Source organism: Megalobrama amblycephala, linkage group LG2 (assembly GCF_018812025.1).
Source record: "Megalobrama amblycephala isolate DHTTF-2021 linkage group LG2, ASM1881202v1, whole genome shotgun sequence".
Lineage (NCBI taxonomy): Eukaryota > Metazoa > Chordata > Actinopteri > Cypriniformes > Xenocyprididae > Megalobrama > Megalobrama amblycephala.
The window spans coordinates 7,607,461-7,631,643 of NC_063045.1; the positions used below are offsets into that span (position 1 = coordinate 7,607,461).

The 24,183-nt window shown below is 38.8% G+C and overlaps 2 protein-coding genes across 2 annotated transcripts in view; one reads left to right on the top strand and one right to left on the bottom strand.

Moving 5' to 3' along the window:
- LOC125263394 overlaps nucleotides 1-24,183 on the bottom strand; it is a 105,152-nt gene that overhangs the window by 22,993 nt on the left and 57,976 nt on the right. The gene's annotated exons all lie outside the window — the stretch shown is intronic.
- Nucleotides 567-6,157, top strand: LOC125263388 (SLAM family member 5-like). The gene is made up of 4 exons (XM_048182414.1): nucleotides 567-716; nucleotides 982-1,293; nucleotides 5,252-5,533; nucleotides 5,624-6,157. Exons 1-4 carry the CDS (start codon nucleotides 668-670, stop codon nucleotides 5,764-5,766), a joined length of 786 nt encoding a protein of 261 aa, XP_048038371.1. The 5' UTR covers nucleotides 567-667; the 3' UTR covers nucleotides 5,767-6,157.

Consider the following 24,183-nt stretch of genomic DNA (forward strand, 5'->3'; position numbering starts at 1 on the left):
AACAGTAAAAAGTTGAGAAAAATTATAAAATATTCAATTATAAAATATTCAAAGAAATATACAAAGGAAAAAGATTATGACCAGTTTCCTTAAACATTATAAATTAAAGATTTTAACTTTATTATAATTTTACTTTTTGCTTTAATTATTTTTGCATAGCCTAGTTTTACCATCTCAAAATAACGTAATTCTGTCAGAAATCATTCAAAATTAGGTTTAGGCTATACTTTCCGACCATTTCCGACCAAAGAATCTCCCAATAAACAAAGTTGCCATAAAAATAAGACTGTCATTTTATGTAAAGTGTAGAATAAAATATTAAACATTTTATATTAAACCCTTTCTTTAAGGGTGAGATTAGAATCCGTTTTTAAATTAAGATGCATCATTCCAGAATTTCTAACAATTTTCAAGAATAACCTGGTTAATTTTTAATGAAGACACATTAATTGATTTCAATTTTAAATATTTTAATAATATAATCTTTAACAGGGTGTCATTTTTGAAACCTCCTTTTATCTTTATCTGTTTTATAATGTGAGATGGGAAACTGTGTGTGTGTAGGAGGGCCTTCAAACTGTTGTGGGAGGAGTGACACACACCCGATTTATAGTTTCGCTGAAATCAGTTTGTTTTAGCAGATGGTCTCACTGAACCGCTGAAGAAAATGTTTCACATGTTCGTTCTGTTCTGTTTGTGCTGGTGCCGTCTGACTGGTAAGTTATTAGTTTATTTTTATGGCTTTAATGTCATAACAGGCTGTGATGAGTTTTATTTGCAGTTCTTCACTAATGAATGAAGTCAAATTCATCTGAAGCAATCTGTAAAATATATTTTAAGAATTTCCAACATTAAGAAAGAATTGGACAACTAAAGTAACGGAAAACATTTTGTCTGGATGTTCTTCACATTTATACATTATAAATTACAACTGACTTAAGGCTTTGAAAACCTTAATCTGTGTAAAATCATGTTCTTCAGGTGTGTTTGGTGATTCACTGTCAGTGATGGAGGGAGATTCTGTCACTCTAAACACTAATCTTACTGAAATACATAAAGACGACGAGATACTGTGGACATTTGGAGCTGAAAACTCTCTGATAGCTGAAATCATTGGTGGAAGCTTCTCCACATCTGATGTTCCTGACAGGAGATTCAGAGACAGACTGAAGCTGGACGATCAAACTGGATCTCTGACCATCACAAACATCAGACCTGAACATGCTGGAGTTTATCAACTAGAGATAAGGGGAGCGAAACTGTCAGCAAACACATTCAATGTTTCTGTCTATGGTGAGTATTGAGGTTATGTATGGAATAATTGATGACGGTCCGTTGAAAATATACACTTATATTACGGTTACCACCAGTGTTGGGGGTAACACATAACGCAAGTTACACAATCAGTAATCTAGTAAAGTAACCCATTACTTTTAAATTTACAACAAAACATCTGAGTTACTATTTCAAATAAGTAATGCAAGTTACTTTGTTTTCTATTTATTGACGCAAGTAACGGATAGCATATTAGTTATCAATGCAGTTATCAAGCATATGTCTGTGCATCTCTCAACAGTGTTCGGCAGTGTCTCTACTAATAGCGAAACTGTTAAGGTGATGATACACGGGGCAACTTAGATGTTGTCGAGCAATGTTGCTTGGGCACTTTCCCATTGAGAATGGGCAACAAATATATTTGGATACTTTATATCAGTCATGGGCAATTTTTTGAGATCCTCTAATCAGAATGCTAGCAGTCGATCACGAGACCAGCTTGGAGATTTCAGAAAAAAATCAAACAAGATGGCGGCCTCTCAGCGGCATGGGAGCGAAGGAGCATGAACTTAAATATTTTTACGTTGGTAAGTTGTCTTGTTAACCCAAAACAGGGAATTTACCTCATTTAATGCTTATCGACCTGATAACAAGCTCGTGTACTCGTACTCGTAAAAATACCCCCGATACCAAAGACTGATACCTCATGTGACATAACTGACAGAATTGACTTCGGTAAAGTTGGTTTTATATTCGCACATTCGGACTTCTGAGAAATTCAGACTTTCCAATAAATGTGCAATAAATTAATGTTTGCAAATTTTAAGCAGCGACATGATATTGACAACCAACGATTGTCAACTTACAACATTTTTCACAGTCGATCAAAATAGGCAAGTATTGTTTTAATGGCATATTTACTTGTGAATGTCCACTGAATGTCCAATGTAGTGTGATTAACAAGGCTATTGAATACGAATGTCCGAATGTGCCAATATAAAACCAACTTTACCCAACTACAGAATTGTCCGTGCATAGAGACACCGGCGGCAGCAGCATAAACAATGCCAGCCTCAGAGGTGAGGAAATACTTCAGAATTAATGATGACAACACACACATTGCGAAATGCATGCTTTCAATCACAATACGTTATCGTTTAGTGAAGGCGGGATAGGCGGAATCGCGCTGAATGACAGACCAGAAGAGCTCTCTCTTTCTTGCGCGCAATAATTTCTCCTCGCACCTGAATGGTCAAATGCACACATAGTTGTCAAATCGTATGGAGTATCTCACGTAAATACAGTCGGTTATGGCTTAAGTTGACGTAAACATTTGGGTAAAAACAGGAAATGTGTAAGTATGGATTCGGTCTTAAAGGGACCGTAGCCTATATTTGTCATTAATGTAAATAAAACAACAAAATATGCTAAATAAATGTATACATGGTAAACAAACCTACTGTATCTGAAAAACAAGCTTATTTAATTTTTATCTCTATAGTTTTGTTGATTTGTTTGTAATTTGTTTGTAAATTTCTTTTTATATAACAACAATTATATATGTATTGGTAATTATGCCCTTTAAAGGTTAATGGACACTGTGACATTTTTGTTAAGTTTGTGACAAGCACATAAAAATTATTACTTTTTTCATTAGAGTAATAATGAAGAAGCTGTGCTTGGAAAACTGAAACATCAAAAAAAAAAAAAAAAAAAAAAAAAAAGAGAGAAATTAATAAATGTATAGGCATTTGTATCAATATCGATGAGTACTAAAAAAAAAGTATCGGTACTCGTACTCGGTCCTTAAAAAATGGTATCGGTGCATCCCTACTTAAATTACCAACAGATGTCCAGTTTAAAGGGCACCTATTATGCAAAATTCACTTTTACATGGTGTTTGACCATAAATGTGTGTTGGCAGTGTGTGAGCAAAACCACCCTAGAATGAGAAAAATACACCCAGTGGTTTTTTTACAATCTCAATAATTCATAAGCACTGTCTCAGAACGCCCTGTTCTAAGATTGCTCTCACTGTGACGTAGAATTGCGCTAAGCCCCACCCACGTGGTTTGATTGACAATCTGGTTTTGGCATAGACCCCGCCCTCGGTGATCTGTCAACCATCCTTCATTGTTTCAACGACAGCCGGTAATGTCTCCTAAGAAACATTAGTGTTCTGTTGTGGGATGTAATAATGAACATAGTAGTTTTCACTTACTTCCGACATCAGAGCCACTGAAAACGCAGTGGATGGATTTTATTTACGAAGGAAAGGCGCCACTCAAAATTCCAAAATACGTTTATTTTCGCGCGAATCATTTTTTGACTGACTGTTTTGAGAACGAGGGTCAATTCAAAGCAGGTCTTGCTTCAAAGTTAATCCTCAAGTATGGATCGTTGCCTACTGTTCGCGATCCAACGTCACCTCCAGAAGAAGTAAGTGTATTTAATGTTTTTTGAGCAAATAGTCATTTCAGTCGATGTCAGCCAGTTCAATAACAAATGCGTCTAAAGTTGTTGTCGTCGTCGTAGAATGTCTGTGTATATAATTTAAACCTTGTTTGTATAGTGTGTATCCACACATATATATATATTTTAAAGATATTGTATTAAAAACTGTGTATGTTTACTTAGCAAACCTTATCACAGTATTTGTGTTTGTAGTTTCAAAACATTGCGCGAACGTTATCACAGTGTGTGTGTGTGTGTGTGTTGCACATCCATAATTGCAATGGGAACGCGATTAAAACTCTATAAGTACATAAATGTATCAAATAACCATTCAGAGACGTCCTGCTCCATTCTCAATTGTGTTTCTTCTGCCGGAGTCTCTTCATCATCTGGGTCTGATTCCGGTTCAAACATGTACGGCTGAATACCATACAAAACAGCGGGTCTCTCACTCTCAGCCATTCTGTTTATTGCCATAGGTATGCAAGTTACGCCCTCATCCAAAGGCAGGGCGGGGATATGCAGCTCATTTATATTTAAGGTGGTACACACCAAAACAGCTCTTTTTAAAACAGGCCCCAAAAATGACATTTTCAAATGGTTATAATAAATTAACTGTGGGGTATTTTGTGCTGAAACTTCACAAATACATTCTGGGGACACCCAAGACCAATATTACATCTTGTAAAAAGGGGCATAATAGGTGTCCTTTAATGTATGTAGGCTGTAATTTAGCCATCGAATGTTTTCAGCTGAATACTAAAAACACGCATTCGGTTAAACGTTTGTAGTGGCGTAGGCTGTAGGGAGTATGGTATGTGAACCTTTTGACGCGATCAACCCCGGTTCGAATTTGCCTTTTGCTCAAACTTGCTCTTCTCCCTTGTCCCATCACAAATCAGATAGGAAAGGCATTTATAGTTAATAAAAATGAAGAAAATATTTGAAAAGTTGAAATAAATTGTCTAACAAGTATTTAATAATAAAGTATTTATTGGGTTGGCAATTGATTTGCTCCACTCTGAGTAGTTGCTGCCAACTGTCCATTGCCATAATTAATTGCCCTGTGTCTCACAAGGTTACAACATTGCTCAAAATGTTGCCCCATGTATCATCATCACCTTAAGTTTATCTGCCTCAAGAACAGTGCCATTATAACCTCGCTAGTGAGAAATGTCATGTTGCTTTTAATTTGCTAAACTATTTTACTGATAAAATCGTCAGAGCAGCGCTGACAACACAAGTGTTTGTCTGTATTGTATGTGCGTGTGCGTGTGTGTTTGAATGAGGGGGGGTGTGTCATTTTTATCCTTTTGTTTATATATTTATTTACTTGGTCGGTGTCCTTGTGAAGTCAAGACCTGCCTGGGACTACTTTAGCTTTGTGTTTCCCTGTAATTACACACCTTAGAAAGTTCAGCAGCCAATCAGATTCAAGCATTCAACAGCACCTTATAATTATAACTATCTAAATAACAGGCATTGTTATCCATATTTCTGTTTATTCTGTCATGTTTTCCAGCTCGCCTGCCTATTCCTGTCATCAGCAAAGACTGTTCATCATCTTCATCATCAAATTGTTCATTGGTGTGTTCAGCTGTGAATGTGGGTCATGTGACTCTCTCCTGGTACAAAGGAAACAGTTTATTGTCCAGCATCAGTGTGTCTGATCTCAGCATCAGTCTCTCTCTACCTCTGGAGGTGGAAGATCAGGATAAAAACACCTACAGCTGTGTGCTGAACAATCCCATCAGCAACCAGACTCAACACCTGGACATCACTCACCTCTGTCACACATGTCCAGGTACGGCAGCGCTGATATTAGTTGATGTCAGCGCTGATATTAGTGTTTATTGACTGATCTGATCTCAGTTTGATGTTTTTTATTCCTCAGACTCTGTCCACTGTTGTGGTCCTACTGAAACTGTGATCCGATTGGTCCTCTCTGCTCTGGTGGGCGTGGCTACTGCTGCTGTTCTACTTTATGACATCAGATCTACATCATGTTTAAAGAAGAAAACAGAACAGATATCATAAATATTGTCATAACTTGGAGTTTTAAAATGTACATATGAATATAAGCAAGGATTTAAATTCAAATATAGCGCCACACTGTGGCCAAACTAAAACAGTAACTATGTAGCCTGGTTCTTTCTAAAACTAACTTTAAAAACAATCAACTTTCTATTACTATGTTGTATATTTTTAGTTTTCAATTAGAATGTTTTAAAGCTACAGAATGAATGAAAATACGTGAAAAGGTTACCAGCAGGTTGAACAGACAGCATGACTCTGCTGGATAATTCATATTCATACATAAAGACACAAACTGAAAATGAAGTAATACAGTATTAATAGTCTCCTCCCAACAACAGAATGGAAATCCATTGTGTATTTCTAATACAAGTGATTTAAGAAGTTTTCTGAATGTTGTGGTCATTGGGTCTTTAATTTTTATAAAATTTATATTTGTTTTCATTAGTGTATTTGTTTTAAAGGGGTGGTTCAATGCGATTTCACTTTGTTAACTTTAGTTAGTGTGTAATGTTGCTATTTGAGCATAAACAGTATCTGCAAAGTTACAGCACTGAAAGTTCAATGCAAACAGAGATATTGCCTTTTAAAGTTATGGCAGTTTAATGTCTACAAAAACGACCGGTTTGGACTACAACGAGCTTCTTCCCGGGTTGGTGACATCATAAACCCTGCAAAACACGCCCCCGGGAACACGCAACAAAGTGGGCGAGGCCATGTCACGCAGGAAGAGTTGTGTACACCGGACGCGAGTGGCGTGACGCATCAAAAGATAATATAACCCATTAGAATCTGTGATATTTTCACACTGGATGCGGCGCTGAAGACAGCTTCCAGAATCTACACGAGTTCAATGCTGGATTTACACAAATGCTATTACTGAAAGATGAAGCAGTTCCTACTTTAAAAGCAGAAGCTGCTGTTTATCGCCCCAAACTGTAAGTACATCTTATTGTTTGCACATGTCTTTTAAACGTATAACGTTAGTTCTGTTGCTGTTTTTGGTTGCATCAAGGACGTAAACAAAGACCACTGCGTTTTTGCTTCGCTAGCCAGTTAGCTATATTCTACAAACACCAACAAACGTCTCTGTTCATAGACAAACAGTTGTTCATGCTATAAATTAAACGCTGCCTTTACAAAGATGCTACTACTCAGTCATGTATTTACTACAGTAAACCTTTAATCAGGATAAAACTGTATATTGAAAGCCAACAAACAGCAGTGTCAGCATATCTAAACACTTTGACACAAATACAAAATGAAATACCATTTATAAACGTCCTTTAAAATCCGTGATTGCAGAGGTTCTGCTTGACCCTCTTCATCTGGGTCTGATTCGGCTCAATTTGATACAGCAATATAGACGCCATTATTTACATTTCCACCGAAGCTCACGTAACCGGTAACCACTAAAATGGTAAGGTAAGGGGCGTGGCGTTTCCGGACGCTTCAGCGAATCATGATGGCTCTGGATACGCTGGGCCAGCTAACCAATCAGAGCACATTGCGTATTTCGGAGGGAGTGGCTTCATAGAAGCAGGAAGTCAAACGAGCAGTTCAAATGACAGTGGAAACAGAGGTGTAGAATAAAGGTAAAATATATGAAAAATATGGCTTTTTTTAAAAAACGAAAAATTAAGACATGTTAAACTGCGTCCCAAAAACACAATCAAGCCTAGAAAAAAAAAACACTGAACCACCCCCTTTAAATTGTACTCTGTTCTCTCTCTCTCTCTCTCTCTCTTTACCAGTTTAATGGTTTTATTCTGATCAAATTTACACTGAACAAAATTATAAATGCAACACTTTTGTTTTTCCCCCCATTTTGATGAGCTGAACTCAAAGATCTAAGACTTTTCTTTGTAGACAAAAGGCCTATTTCTCTCAAATATTGTTCACAAATCTGTCTAAATCTGTGTTAGTGAGCACTTCTGCTTTGCCGAGATAATCCATCCACCTCACAGGTGTGGCATATCAAGATGCTGATTAGACAGCATGATTACTGCACAGGTGTGCGCCACAATAAAAGTCCACTCTTAAATTTGTAATTTTACTGTATTGGGGGGTCCAGGGGGGTCTGAAAACCAGTCAGTATCTGGTGTGACCACCATTTGCCTCACGCAGTGCAACACATCTCCTTCACATAGAGTTGATCAGGTTGTTGATTGTGGCCTGTTGAATGTTGGTCCTCTTCAATGGCTGTGCGAAGTTGCTGGATATTGGCAGGAACTGGAACACGCTGTCGTATACGCCGACCAAGAGCATCCCAAACATGCTCAATGGGTGACATGTCCGGTGAGTCACTAAAATGTCCGGTGAGTCACTAAAATGCACCTGTGTTAGTTGTCCATAACATACACCTGCCCATACCATAACCCCACCGCCACCATGGGCCACTCGATCCACAACATTGACATCAGCAAACCACTCAAAACAGGACAACGAGCATGCAGATGAGCCTCCCTGAGACAGTTTCTGACAGTTTGTGCAGAAATCCTTTGATTATGCAAACGATTGTTGCAGCAGCTGTCCGGGTGGCTGGTCTCAGACGGTCTTGGAGGTGAAGATGCTGGATGTGGAGGTCCTGGGCTGGTGTGGTTACACGTGGTCTGCGGTTGTGAGGCCGGTTGGATGTACTGCCCAATTCTCTGAAACGCCTTTGTAGACGGCTTATGGTAGAGAAATGAACATTCACGGGCAACAGCTCTGGTGGACATTCCTGCAGTCAGCATGACAGCTGCACGCTCCCTCAAAACTTGCGACATCTGTGGCATTGTGCTGTGTGATAAAACTGCACATTTTAGAGTGGCCTTTTATTGTGGCCAGCCTAAGGCACACCTGTGCAATAATCATGCTGTCTAATCAGCATCTTGATATGAAGGAGAAGTGCTCACTAACACAGATTTAGGCAGATTTGTGAACAATATTTGAGAGAAATAGGCCCTTTATGTACACAGAAAAAGTCTTAGATCTTTGAATTCAGCTCATGAAAAATGGGGGCAAAAACAAAAGTGTTGCGTTTATAATTTTGTTCAGTGTATTATTACTTTGTATACCAGTGTGGCAATCTGAAGAACCAAAATTGTGCCAATATGGCTTCATTTGGCACAAATGCAAATATTCACAATGTAACATTCGATTGCTAAAATAATATATAAGCATAAATATACCTAGATATATACATCTTATGTAAGCATAGATTTGTACTACATTTATGTCCCAATATCCACATAAAAAAGCAACCTTTACTTGCACAAAAATGGGTTTGACGTACACCGCAGCAGGAAGGTTGTCATGATGACTGGTGTTACACCAAAGGCCATTGAGTTTCATGGTCACAGGATTCGGTGTAACACCCGGCATAGCACTATACTGTACAAAAGACTGCTTGAGCTGTGTAACTTTTCCATGTTTGGTTGACTACATTTTAGTTTGATGATGAACAGGCTACATGTCAAGTTAGCGGTACTAGAGCTGATGTTGTGTGTGTGTGTGTGTGTGTGCATATTTGTGCGCTTTTGATGTTAATTCATCATGTAGGCCTATAGGTAGTACCTCTCAGATAATAAAAACATGACTTACTGTTCCATAAAATATGGGTAATCACATCTTGAAATATGTCAGTGCCATTGTTTTGTCTCAAGTTGTCTCATTCACTAGTATTTATTTTTGGCAGGATGTTTTCTAGTTTTATGTTCTAGGACCATTTTCTCCAAAATGCATTCAGATTACATGTCATTATTTAACAAGATGATGGCTATTATTCTGACGGGGTAAATTCAAATAAAAATTTTACATAAAATTTGAGCAATAACATCAGCAGAATGATAGAACACATTTAATTTCATGATATTAGCAGCAAACAGATGTTTTGGTGTATTTTACAGTATTGCATTCAAAAGACTCAAACCACAGAAGGCCTCATTTTTAGATCAGGAATGTAGTTTCATCTGTTGGGTGGAGAGGATGTGCATGAGATTGTGTTTTATCACTGGACGTTTGTGGTTAATGTGCATTGGCGTTTGCATGTCTTAAGGTGTGGGTGTTCTTGTAAAACACGTGGGGTTGAAAGGACTTGCACAATTTAACTTCCACTTTATGAGGAACAGTTTTACCTAAAAATAACCCAGCAGGCACAGTACATCAATGTAATGTCAGGAAGGCGTTGACCTAATCCAACATCGGAATAAGTGCTGCACAAAAAAAAAAAAAAAAGGGGGTGAAAGAGGGGTCGAGAGCTCAGCAGAGGAGGATTAAACAACTCCACAACCAGGATTACCAGATTCACTTATTACTAACCAGATTGACTTTATTTCTGTCAGACGTCTACAGAAGTTCTTATTGAGTCACCATTATGGTGATCAATATTTGCTTTCATTGGACAGTTTAATGACTTTTTAACATTAGTTCTTCTCTGGCTGCTGTAACTGTTTGTTATGGCAACAAAATCCAGAGAAAATGTGGTCAGATGGTGGCTAGATGAAGATGAAGTAATAATCCTCATATAGTGGTCTGATTCACTGATGTCATCTAGAATCTAATCTATTGATACGTTATCATTTTGTATTATTAAGTACAGCATGCCTGTAATTCTACAATATGAAAACCAGCAGTGTTTTAAAGATAAAAAAACAAACATTTTAAACTCCATCATCTATTAGTCTCACTCAGACATCAATAATCAGCATATGAATCCAACAATGGTGATGTGCTTAATGCTGCAATGCATTCTGGGGGCCACAGATGAGTGTTTTATGATGCAGCCAGAATGCATTGCAACATGAAGCACATCACTGTTATCGAGATTCATTCTCTGTTTCTTCACTGTCTGCGTGTATCTTTAAAGGTTTTAGTGCACACTCACATTAAAACACTGCTGGACAGATATCACAGGACTATTATAATCAATAATGTGAAAATAATATGACATCTATATAATCAAAAAAAATAGATTCTAAATATGAGCAGTTCCTCAGACCACTACATGATGATAATATCTTTATCATCATAACCAGCATCATCTGATCACATGCAGTTCTTGCCACACCAAACATAATTACAGCAGCCAGAGAAAAACTCATTTTCAAAAAGCCAAGAGTCAAACTGCCCAACTAAAAACACTGATCAAACTAAACATTTTCAACCAAACATCAACATCTAAATCTCTGTCAATTCTCAATAAGAACTTCTGTAGATGTCTGAAGAAAAATAAAGTCAGTCTGGTTAGTGAAGCTGGTAATGCTGTTTGTGGAGTTGTTTTATCCTCCTCTGCTGAAATCTTGAGAGATTAAATGTTTTCTTCAGCTGATTTCATCTAAGGCTGTGGCTGAAGTCACTTGTAACGGTCTTCAACCATTATTTCCATTAATGGTAAATGTTTGAAACCCTGTACTGCCATGAATTAAACCATTTTTAAAAAAAAAAAATGTTTGTGATTATTCCAACAAAAATTCCTACCAATCCTGTTCCTGGAGTGTGACTGTCTTGTAGAGTTTAGCTCCAACCCCAATAAACACACCTGAACCAGCTAATCAAGGTCTACTAGGCATACTAGAAACTTCCAGGAAGGTGTGCTGAGGCAAGTTGGAGCTAAACGCTGCAGAACAGTGGCCCTCTGTGACCGACTTTGGACACTCCTGGTTTAAGATGTCAAACTGATTATTATTTTCAACCAACATTTGACATCTGACCAATGTCTTCCTGATGTTACATTGACGTCCAGTGACCGCTGGATTGGAGATTGATGTCAAACAATCATTGGGTTTAGATGTCAACTGATTTTCATTTTCAACCAAAATCCAACATCTGAACAGACATTGGAGTCTACATCTTGTGCCTGCTGGGAAAGTACAGAATACAAAATGTTTGACAAAAATATACTCTCTCTCTGAGATCTTTTACTCATGCTGTGACACTGCAGATAAGAACAGTTTCAGCAGAAGTTGCTCTTGCAACATTATTTCTGAGAAGTTTCCACTATTCTTGTCATCTTTTTTTTTATGTGAAGAACACATCATGTTGATCTGTTAATGTCAATGACACAGTCATTTAAAAAAAAAGGAATAATTTTAAAAAATATATATGCATTGCGATGCAAATGCAACACAGGATTTGCTGCAAGTTGTAATTATGCAGTAATAATTTACTGAAAATTGTGTCTATCATGCATAAGTGATGATTTCTTTTGTTTTCATCCATTTTGCGAGCTGCTAACTAAAAGCAAGCGTACCCTCACTTTTTCTTGCGTACCGACACTTCTCACATGCAGGGGCGTCACTAGACCCTTTTTCTACTCAGCCCCCCTTAAAGGGATCCCCTGGTGTTAAGACTTGTATGGTTTAATATAAATTAATTGATGTCTCTTACTGAAATATGTAGAAAACCAATGAAAGATTTACGTTATTTAAAAAATCCATGACATATTTTGGACAATGGGGAGCGCCATTTTGTTTTTAGGTGCACAGTGTGTTCTACTTCGATGACGTCAGATGGTTGCACTCGGTGAGCTACTGATGCTGCCCTGTTGCATTTTTTACTGCGACACAACTGGAAATATAATATACAATGCCAATTTTCATTTGATGGGCAACAAAAGAAGCAATGTAAGTCAGCACTGCTTAACTAGCAATAAGAGGAGAAAAGAATGGTTTTAAATAATGTAAATCTTTCATGGGTTTTCTTCTACATTTTTCAGTAAGAGACATCATTTACATTATATTAAGCCATAAAAGTCTTAATACCAGGGGTTCCCTTAAAAAAAAATCTGATTAACTCTGTAATTCATGATCACCTCAGTTCCCTTTAAACCTCAAATTAAAACAGCGGCAGGCTTTGGGTCCTATCCATCTTTTTTTACTCTGCGTCATTCAAGCGTGTTCCTCAGTCTGCAGTGGCGCGGCACCATTGTCAGGAGCAGAGGACGTGTGAAGCTGATCTGTGTGTTTATCAATATTGTTATGATATCTGCATCTGCTGTTCTTTGTCATAAGCAATACGAGACAGTTTCCTATCCACTGTAAAGTTTTCGCTGTTTTCACCGCTCATCACACCACAGTTGTTTTCCTCCAGTGAAAACAGATCATGAAGACATACTTTAGAAAATGTTATTTTCATTTGAAAATGTAATTTTTAAATTAAAATGTATTATTGTGGATGATTAACATCATGCACAGAAATGATTAAAGACACAATCACACGGTAAACATAATTTGTTGGTTGCCTTAAAATGTTGAGTTCATTTAAACAACAAATTTGAGTTGATACAAAGAAAGAGATAAAGAGACTGTCAGTGACCCAGCAGCTCATTTTGACATTTATAAGTCTTAATGTAAAGGGATTTGTGGTTTTGATTTTACTTTGAATTCTAGAGGTGGCAAAGAGATTTAAAAAAATCAACAGGTTCATTATTAATATTAATAATGCATAATGTATAAATAATTCAAAAGAGAAGATCATGGTAACCAACTAGTAATTAATCAGGTATTACCAAATCATTCAGAAGCAATTACTCAATTATTTAGAAAAGTATTTTAAAGTTAAAAGCATGACAACTCCCCAGTAATGACTGATGTCATAAAGCTTTTGTCAGCACATAATTCCTTCCCATTTGGTAACACTTGAGTCATTATAGAGAGTTTCCATGATCTTCACTTTAGAAAACTGATCCAAATAATTAGTAATTCCTTCTGAAAGATTTGTTGATTCATTACTAGTGGGTTACCATGATTTTCACTTTAGAATTAATTATATATTATGCATTATTCTCATTATGAACCTATAGAAGTTAGTCCTCTGGAAGGTTATAAAAAATAGTAGTTATTGTTTAGCTAATTAAGAACTACATAGTTTGTTAGTTAATAGTAGCAAGTATGTTAATATTGCTGTCACGATCACCGTCAGTTCCTGGATTCCAGTTCCCATAATCCTCCCTGCCAGTCACCTGCACACACTCCACACTAATCACTAATCACCACACCCAGCTGCAGAACATTAACTGGACTATATAAGACTCTCATTCACCACACATCATTGCGAGGTCTTGTTTACCCTTGTGTTGCATTACTGAGCGTTATTATCCTGTCTGCCTGCCTGTTACCTGTTTACGATCCCCTGCTGCCTGCCTTTGGACTGTGTATTGTTTCCTGACCTGTGAATGATATCTGCCTGTCCTGATTCCCTGTGTTGTAAAATGGTGTGGGCCCTTTAATAGCAGTTTTCAGTTTCGTTTGGAGAGAAGTGCATCCATGAATCTAGTGCATTCTAAGAGCAAAATTAAGTGACTAGATCAATGAAGAAATTTGTTCTCTTGTAAACAATTTTGTGCTCTAAAAGTAATTTTTTTATTGCTGATGGTTGGGCACATTCATGTACACATCATATAGTAGGCTAAATGATAGTTCATAAGTGGCCAAACATGTAGAGTACACATTTAAACCATTAAAAACATGTAGCAAAAGAGGTTACCTTTGTTGAATTAATTTATTAGTGGGAGCCTGTGTCTGTATTTGTGGAACTGGTCACTCTTTGATTTGTTAACCAATCCAGAATGCACTAAACACACCACTTCATTATAGATAAAAATAAAAAATGAATAAAAATATATAATCATAAGCTGACCAATAAATAAATAAGTAAACTAGGTGAGTATTTAATTCAGCAGCAAAAAGTATTCTAGCCTAATTCTTGGAAGAAAAAAAAAGGAGCTATGGAATGGCTTCAGATGACTTTGAATATAGTGCACGAAAACTTAATTGGTGCTAGTCTACTTATTTTTTCTCTATGACTCCCACTTTTGCCATGGAGCGCAATTATCAGACAGTAATTTAAATATCGCGTCATATCCGTATTCATATTTTGAGACTGTGGCGGGATCAATTAGAATGTGGCAGGCCGCCACAGTCTAGTCAATGTATGGGAAACACTGATCCATGGCCAGGATATAACATGTGACATGATTTTAAAAGTGACCTATAACATCGACGATGCAATACACTTTAATTTATTTAGTGCTAATAAAATTATTAAAACTATTTGGAGAGAGAGATGTTTAATGTAACAAAATGTCAGTCATCGTGTGATAGCAAAATATAACTAGGCCTAGACTACTTGTTCTGAGCAGGTGTCAATGAACAGGCTGTAAAACTGTTGTCTAAGTTCACACTCATGAAAAACGGAAGCTGATTATCTGATTATCTAACAGCAGTCAAGTTGTCATTGTTTGTGTCAAACAAGTTGTGAATTTGCTATAACATTAAAACAGGAGATCATGACTTACTCTGTGCTCAAAGTGATGTTCAGAGCTCCAGTGGTTTCCTCAGTGGGTGAACGAGGATGATGGTGAACAATTCCAGGATATGCTTTTTTTTCATTGGTTGTTGCGTTAAATCTTACCCAGATACAATAGTGCTATTTTCTGATTGGCTATTGTGTAGCCTCTTTCTTTTTTTTTTGATTGGCTGATAAGTGGCAGGTTCGAGACGCGCTTGATTCCTGCCCGCTTCCATAGAGAGAGCGGAGCGGCCAATTAAATATATGATAAATAGTTTTTCTGCGTGAGAAATACAATGTGTGGCGGGAGTGCGTGACATAAAAGACCGAAATGAGTGACAGTCACGCTCAATGCGTGACACTTGAGAGCCCTGGTAACCATAGCAGCGCTGTACTATACAGCGTTAAAGAGCTAGCCAAAATGGCGGCTTCCCATTCGCATCTCGTCACTGAATGTAAACAAAATTCGCTCAAAAAAGTTACCAGCCATTCTATCCGTCCAATGTCATTCACTGCAGTAAAGGAAACTGAAATAAAAACTGACTGTTTGCAAATAAGAAACGAAAATGAGGGGCATTATAACCCTTTTTCTTGTGATGGACAGATGGATGCAAATGCAAGTGAAACCTATTACATACCCATTCAGCCATTGAAATTATCGGACACTAATCCATTTAAAGTTGATGTTGAAAGAGGCTGTTGGGCAGATGTGCGATGTAAAGAACCATGCTCCCACATATATCATCCTGGCAACTGCACGTTGGCAAAGCCATTTACTGCCACTGTGGCAACTCCAAGTACAAACCCCTGTAGGGCACCGCTCGACAGAACTTCAAATGCTTATCAGCCAGAGGCATGATTGAACAAAGCTTCATTTGGTCCAAAAGATCCATTCAAGTGATGACGTGACTTCTTTTAAGGACTCTGTCTAAAGGACTTATTAGCCTAGCAATAAACTAATCAGAACCCATCACGTGGATCTGATCACATTAAATCTATTGTTCTCTCACAAAACCCTCTTGTATTAGCGGACGGACAGGAAAACACCATCAACGGATTTGAAGACGAATCTGTCCTAATACCTCCCTTGTATTGAGCAATCCATCCTGACCCGGTCACTCGTGACTCCGGTCAAAGTTTAAACTTGCTCGAAAACTGTGCATGAACTCATGGACCATCATTAAGAAATCATTTTAAACTATATACAGAATAATACGATGTGATACTAACATGTCTATTCAATGTATTCAATATGTGGGTTTTCTTCAAATGCATTATTGTAATCATTGTTTTAATTAGGTCAGTCTCGTAATATGTGTGTGTAGAAGTGTGCATGTTTGAGCTCTAAATACAGAGTTTATAATTCCTGTAATTCTGTGTGAATGAAACATTGAAATTCAGTATCAGGAAAATATTAAGAAACTTTATAAAGTTGTTAATCAAACAGGAGAATGTTCTGCAGATATCACGCGGTGTGATCAATGGACAATAGACGAGGCGTGTCTAATCTCCGTAGCAACGTCTCATTGGAGGATCGCATCTGAAGGATGGACCCAAATTGCTCCTTTAAAACTATGCTTTCCCAATAGCCAGTTGTCAAAAAGATATGTAAAAGATACGTCAAAGAATCGATACGCTGAAGAAGGGTTGAAGAACCCATCTAACTGCCGTGGCTGATTTCCATCTGACAGTCGCTGACTATCTTCATCCACGAGCCGCAACAGCCGTCACATCCGAACCCTGAAACACTCCGTTAAACCTTTTGACCAAAGTCTCCAAAGAAGAGAGCCGCTCCAGCCAGACTCTCAGAACAGCGCGTTCACCAGCCAATAACCTTCTTCAAAGCTTCCGCGCAGCCCAACGAAGGGCTTTCCCGAGAAGACGTCACCTGAAAGACAGCCAATCCAGAACGGGATTCCGCTGTACACGAGTCACGGAACAACCCGATTACCTCAGCTGTCACAGCAAACGCAGGTACAAGCAAACTTCTCTCTCTCTTGCTGGGAACTGGTGAAACTCCTTTAAACCTAAAGAATCAAGCCAAAGCTCTGCTTTTGTGATTTTCCTCAGGTTATGAGTTAAGTTAGCACTGAACTTGGGACTTTTCATAACTCATCAACTCCGCGAATGTGTGTACATGTATGTATGTGTGTGTGTGTGTGTTTAGCCTTAGTTTTCTGTAATCATTAGAAGTAGTCAATAAATCTTGTTTTGATTTTTTCACATATACGAGTTTCTTGTGCTGTGTATCAAATTACTGCCTTAAACTTAAAAGATCCTAAAAGTTACCTCTTGCTTATAATATAATAATTACAATAATAACAATAATCATAATAAAATATTGTTACTGTTGGCCGCAGAATAATATTTTGTCCAGAATTGGTAAAATACTCTAACCTCAATTTTCGCTGGACGAATAATTGATGAAGTGTTAAATATTAATTCTGAATCATTTACAGTGAATCATTTACAGTTGATTCAATTCTTATTCCCTGTAACAATTAAATTGAGCTAATAAATAGGCTAAGTCCTTACACCCCTTTACTTCTGCTTATGTAGGGGATTTCATTCAAAGCACTCCTATGCCCAGCTCACAGTTGCACACTCCGTGCTGTAATTCACTTAAGCATATTAAATATGCTCATCCATTGCAGCGATGTGATAGTGCCACCAAGCCAGTAGAACACTCTCTCCCCATTTATGAGCCACATAAATCACACGTGCGGCGGCCACGTTCCATATACTATCAGGCTTCCTCTGAGAGTGAGGATGACTATGACTCTAGAGAGAAAGTCCCCACTCTGCGCCCTGGCCAATACGATGGTACCACCCCGTGGAGGGAGTTCCTTCACCGGTTTGAGAGCTGTGCCAAGGCGAACCGTTGGACTGAAGAGACCAAGGCCATTCAGTTAAAGTTCTGCTTGATGGGTGCAGCTGGGGCAATAGTCCATAGGAATCCACGGTCGGCTCAGTGGAACTACAGCCGTTTGGTAGAGGAAGTCGAAATTGCCTATGGTCCCTCTTCAGAGCATGCTGCTGCAGTAGCCATTGAGTTGAGACAACGTGTTCGTAAACCAGGGGAATCTCTCCATTTATTAAGGGATGACATATATGAGAAGGTGTCAGTGGCCTATAGTGATATGACTGAAAGAGAGCAAGATGGCATAGGTGTAGAAGTTTTCACTCATGCTATTGGGGATACGGAGATCGTACAGAAGTTATTAGAGAAGCGACCACTCACACTAGCCCAAGCCTATGACATTGCCCGCCGTTATGAAACCACCAAGCAAGCAGCGTCACACGTCACCAGCCTCACGCATGCAGGTGTACATGGCCTGTCTGAACGGAAGCCCCGTACTGCTGTGGTGAGAGAAGGAGTTGAAAGAGGGGAAGCAGAGGTTGTAGGGACCACCCCAGCAGTGGGTTTTAAACCAACTGTACCTGAACGCCAGCGCGTAACCTGTGAAAAAATCTGTGTGACTAAGACTAATGAGGACATATTTTTTTGTGGCTGGTCCCCAGAGGAACTACAGAAGGCTCAAAAGACTGATCAGGACATCGCGCCTATCAGGGCATGGATAGAGACTAGTGGAGAGCGGCCAACATGGGCTACTATCGCCCCTTACAGTCCAGCCACAAAAACATATTGGAGCCAGTGGAGGCGGCTTTACATCCGAGATGGCGTTTTGGTCAGGTGGTTCTTTTTGCCTGGATGATGTCCAGTTTTACCCACAAATAGTGTTACCCCATGTTTACCAGCCTGCAGTCATGAAGCAGATGCATGACGGACCGATCGGCGGACATTTTGGAGTCGAGCGCACAGTGGCACGGCTCCAGACTCGATACTACTGGTATCGGATGAGAGAGGATGTCGCCCTCTGGTGTCAAACCTGTTTAAGTTGTTCGTCCATGGCTAGGCCCCATAAGACACCACAGGCTCCTATGGGAAGCGTCAGAGTAGGAGCTAGAGGTCTACAAAGAAGACCCGAGACCCGAGGACCCGGGACCCGACCCGGGACCCGTACGGGTTCGGGACTATATTTTAAATGGTCAGCCGGGTCCGGGTCGGGTCCTAATCTATTACTTCGGTTCCCGGGTCTGATTAACATTGTGTGTATACCCGAGCCGATTTGATTCGGAGATCACCCGGCCGTGTTCAGAGTCAGTCAGCGCTGTGCATGTTTTTAACTTGCAAAGTATGAGCCGGGAAATAAGGTGAAAAAACACGAGTGACCGCAGCCATCAGAAGCAGAGCGGGCGGAGTTAATGCAAGCGAACGGTGATCATCGAGTTTTACTATTCCTATCGTGTGCAACAGTAATGCAAACAAACTTCAAATCTCAAGAACTGCTTGTAGCCTTGCACATTCGCATTTAAATAACATAGCCTATTTCAAATCATTAACAAAATATGAACTATCACACGAATGTCTTCTGTGATGCTTAAAGCTTATGTTTCAGGTTGCTCCAGCTAACGCGCATGTCTCATGCGAGCGCACTTTCTTTCTCCTGTTTTTATAATAACATTATGCCGTCTTGTTATATCTAAAGTTTTGGTCAGACTCGGCTCAGAAAGCACAGAAATGACCGCAAATAAGTAATGCTAACGTCAGCGGCCATATGTCACTGAACAAGCAATCGTTATTATAGTTAAAAAGGGCAAACATTCAAAGTTATTTTATTATGTGAGTTGACTCGAGTCTCGAGATACAACGAAATAATGCAAAACTGCAAAGTTGCATTTGTCATCGTGACAGCAAGAGAACTTTTAAAGCTGGAATAATGAGTGGATTAAGCATTTCAATCGGCAAGAGAGGAATAACGGATGAACTTTCTTGGCAAGTGCATCACAGTCTGGTACAAGGGAAAAAGCTATAGCCTAATATTAGGTAAGACAACACGTTTTATTTTCGCAACTTGTTTATTGACTTATTAATAGCAATTTGCTGTGGAATAGAACCTATGTGCCAATCGGGTCCAGACGGGTCCGGTCGGGTTCGGGTCCAGCTTAGACGGGTCCGGGTAGTACATTTATGGCATTTCTCGGTTCTGCACGGGTTCGGGTCCAACTTTCAAAATAATAGTCGGGCCGGGTCGGTTCCGTGTAGCACATTTACGGGTCTCTTCGGGTTCGGGTATGAATTTTTGGACCCGTGAAGACCTCTAGTAGGAGCCCCTATGGAACGTGTTGCACTGGACATTATGGGGCCACTGAATGAGACAGGAGCAACAGAAGTCTTATGTACTAGTGATACAGGACTACTTCACGAAATGGGTGGAAGCCTTTCCCCTGGCTAATGATAAAGCTGAAACCGTGGCTGAAGTTCTTGCTTCAGAGTGGGTGTGTCGTTATGGGGCGCCACAGGTATTTCACAGCGACCAAGGGCGAAATTTTGAGTCTGAAGTGTTTCAGAAAATGTGCTCGCTGTTTGGCATTGAAAAGACACGCACTGCACCATTTCGGCCACAGTCAGATGGCCAGGTGGAACGATTCAATTCCACTCTAAAACAGATCTTGGCAACAACAGCTGAACGCTGCCACTGGGATTGGGATCTTATGATTCCTTATGCAGTTATGGCCTACAGAGCAACCAAGCACAGTGCTACTCACCTCACCCCTAATTATATGATGTTCGGACGGGAGGTGAGTGAACCAGTGGACCTGGTAGCTGGTTTACCCCCTCACTCTGATGTAGTTTCTACTGCCCCTGAGTATGTCCTACACCTCCGACAACGCCTTGAGCTGGCACATCAGGTTGCCAGAGATGTGCTTGGTGAGTCAGTGAAACAGTATGACAAGAGTTGCTGCCGCACACGGTTTGAAGTCAGAGATGCTGTGAGGTACCTCATTAAGGGCACACGGAGGGCCAAGAACAAAATCAGGAAATTCCTTCCATCATACGAGGGGCCATTCTTCATCCTGGGACAGCTGGATGATCTGGTGTATCGCATACAAAAGGGGCCAAAGACTAAAGCAAAGGTAGTTCATCATGATCAATTGAAACCCTATCATAGTCGCCAACCACTGGACAACACTTGGGCTATGGAGCTGGCCGGGACCTGGGCACCGGTAGAGGTGCCACCCCCGGTCATTGACATGGATACTGCAGACCTGGAGCTGTCTGGCCTATTTTCCAATGCAGGAGAGGAAAGATCACCCAGCAACACTCTATAGATCCAGCAGGGAGCGCTACTGCCAACGAACCCTTGTTTTCTCTCGACATGGACTCTTCTTCCACTGAAGATGCTCAGGACAGTGGGGGTGGTACAACAGAACCACTTCCCCAACGGCATCATAGGCCAAAACGCAGACTGAGACCTCCTGACAGGTTTGGTGAATGGGTAGCTCACTGAGTTGATCAGGTTTATGGACCGTTCCAGAGATAAAGGTTGTCAGAAATACTTATAGTACACTGTTTATTTTAGTGATTGAAGTTAAAGAGTTATTTCATAGAAAAAAAAAAGTGTTTCATAACAGGAAACTGCTTCCTGTAAACATGGATATTTTGTTTTGAATTGTTCTTATAGGCTCCGGTCGCCTAGGTGGTGTAAATGACTAACTAAAGACTTGGACTGTACAAGATGGACTGCCCTAACCCCATGCATGGACTTTTAATGTAACATGTGCATGTTAAAACAAATGCTGGAGTGGCATTAAGTTAAACAATTGCCATCCAGAGTGGGGGTAGTGTTGTAAAATGGTGCGGGCCCTTTAATAGCAGTTTTCAGTTTCGTTTGGAGAGAAGAGGGGGAGAGCAGAAAGAACGTGTTGTTGCGACCGGAGCACTGTTACGTGGCTGTATTGTTGATCGCCGTTCAACTTTGAAAACAATAAATCTTCAGACCAAATCAAGTTGTAATTTGTTTACTCACTATAGCCGCTGAACAAAGGGAAAGGGAGTTAACCCCGAAGTTTAAATAGAAAAGCTACTTCGGCCCTGGAGCAGTGAAAGTCTCCTCTGTCATCCCCGACCACGATCAGGGACAGAGCAGGAACGGTTAACACCTGCCTGTTCAACGATCTCGATTCTGCCTGCTCTCTACCATACCTGTTTGCCACTGTTTGACCCTTGCCTGTTTAACTACGAACTCTGCTTTAATAAAGCTTGCACATCCAATCCTGAGTCCTGCTTCGTTACAATTGCGTTACTCGTTTGTTTCTGCGTTCATTTATTAATGTATTCAACACAGTAATAGTGGCATAAAGAGCTTTATTGTTACCTGAACCCTTAAAATTATCTAACCTTTATTCATTTTGATTCAAATGATCATTTTATTTTTTGTTTGAACCAGTTAATTTACGTTACCACATTTTTGATACAATTTTTTTCAGTGTACTTTTTTGGTCAAGCAAAATAAAATCAAATTAACTGATTTTAAGTGAAAAACATGAATTCATTTCACCAAATCAGCTTGATCAACAAACATAATTTTTATGGGTTAGATCAGGACTGTTGGTGAAGACAGTTGAAAGGTAAGACATTTTTACTCAGGGTTGCATATTAAAAAAAGAATGGTTTGCATGTTTATTTGTAGGTAATGTGGGTCATGTGACAACACTGCAGCATACTACTCTGAAACATTATTTGTTGCATATTGTATACTATTTCACACACTATTCTTGAAAAGTAGGCAGTAAGTGAGTGTCATTCCAACACAGCCTCACACTTCTCAGTGGTAATCATGACAACTTCACAATCTCACTGTGGACAAACTATGAACAGCAAGAGTAACAATATTTATATTGTTTGACATCAGTAGTTTTCCCAGCTAACCGAATTTTGTTATAAGAACGTTCTCTAAATATTCAGTGAACATTTTGAAGTCACCATTATAGTGAAAAGTATTTGCTTTAGTTTCAAGTGTTTTATTTATTTTTTTACACCAATTGCGTTTTATTAAGGACACTTTTGCTTTAATAAAGCAGATCAGCTGAAGTTGTTAAATTTGATTAAATTACAATTCATCTCATTCTTTGTCTTATTTTTATATTGTAATTTGTTTGTTTTTAAAGTAATTGTTAAAATGTTATTTTTGATTCACTGCAGTATTTTTTAAAAAATATACAGCTAAAACATTATTTGTTTTTAGTAACATATTGCCTAAATTACTGCATACCAGCATCATAAAATTAGTTTTGTGAAAATACAAATGATTATAATAAAATGAATCAGTGAAAGTGAATCAGATCTTTTTAATAGCACTTATTACATGAATATACAAAGTTCCTTCAATTTTATTTCCATTTTCCAGAAAAATAATATAGTTTGTATGGTCTAAACTTCAAGGCACGTTTTCCTCGACTGATGCAAAGTTCAAATATAAAATAAAAAGTCTACATTCAAAGTGTAAGGCACACAGTTTATGTGTTCTACTGGGGTGCTTCAGGTTTTTGTGAGCACTTTAGTGTTATAGTACTTCAGCCATGACACTGAAATTATTTTCCTGGAAACATTTACAAAAACAGGCACCATGATACACTTCTAAATCCTGCTGTTCATCCAGAGAGACCTGCAGATGATAAACTCTTTGAACAGAGAAATCAAACACCTGAAGAGAGATTTGCACAAATAATCAATTAGGTGTTTTGTCTTTGTTCAGACAGATGATGTTCAAAACTGGATTCGGTAAACTCCTGTCTGCAGAAACCGGGGACTGACTGTATTCAAGTGAAGGCGATTATTTTCATCACACAGTGATAATATTCTACAAAACAAAAGACAAAAATAATTACATAACCGAGGTGGAGCACAGCTGAACACACTCAAGAAAAGAGACATGAACATGAAATAAAACATTAATAATGAACAGATGATGTGAATGAGTGAATCTCTATCTTCATCCTGACATGAAATGCACAAACTTTACAGTAAAAAACAAAACAAAACGGATCAGCTGCTCAACTGCTCCATAAAATTACATTTACAAGACATTTGCTAAAACAAAATACAAAGAAAAGCAACTAATTTTGCACATTTAACAAAGACAAAAATATCTGTACATTATAGTACAAAATGCATATTGTTGTTTTACCAATACACAAATCTGTGAAATGTGATTAAACGGTCTTCAGATGCTTAATACTAGAAAAGAGGTTAATATGCAACAGTCAGTAACAGTTCATAATATATAAAACACATATTTGGAAGAT

Excerpts from the sequence above, each read along its gene's own strand:
- LOC125263388 (XM_048182414.1), top strand. The coding sequence starts at position 668 with ATGTTTCACATGTTCGTTCTGTTCTGTTTGTGCTGGTGCCGTCTGACT. Across the intron at positions 717-981 it reads GTGCTGGTGCCGTCTGACTG|GTGTGTTTGGTGATTCACTG; the intron begins GTAAGTTATTAG and ends CATGTTCTTCAG. Across the intron at positions 1,294-5,251 it reads ATTCAATGTTTCTGTCTATG|CTCGCCTGCCTATTCCTGTC; the intron begins GTGAGTATTGAG and ends CATGTTTTCCAG.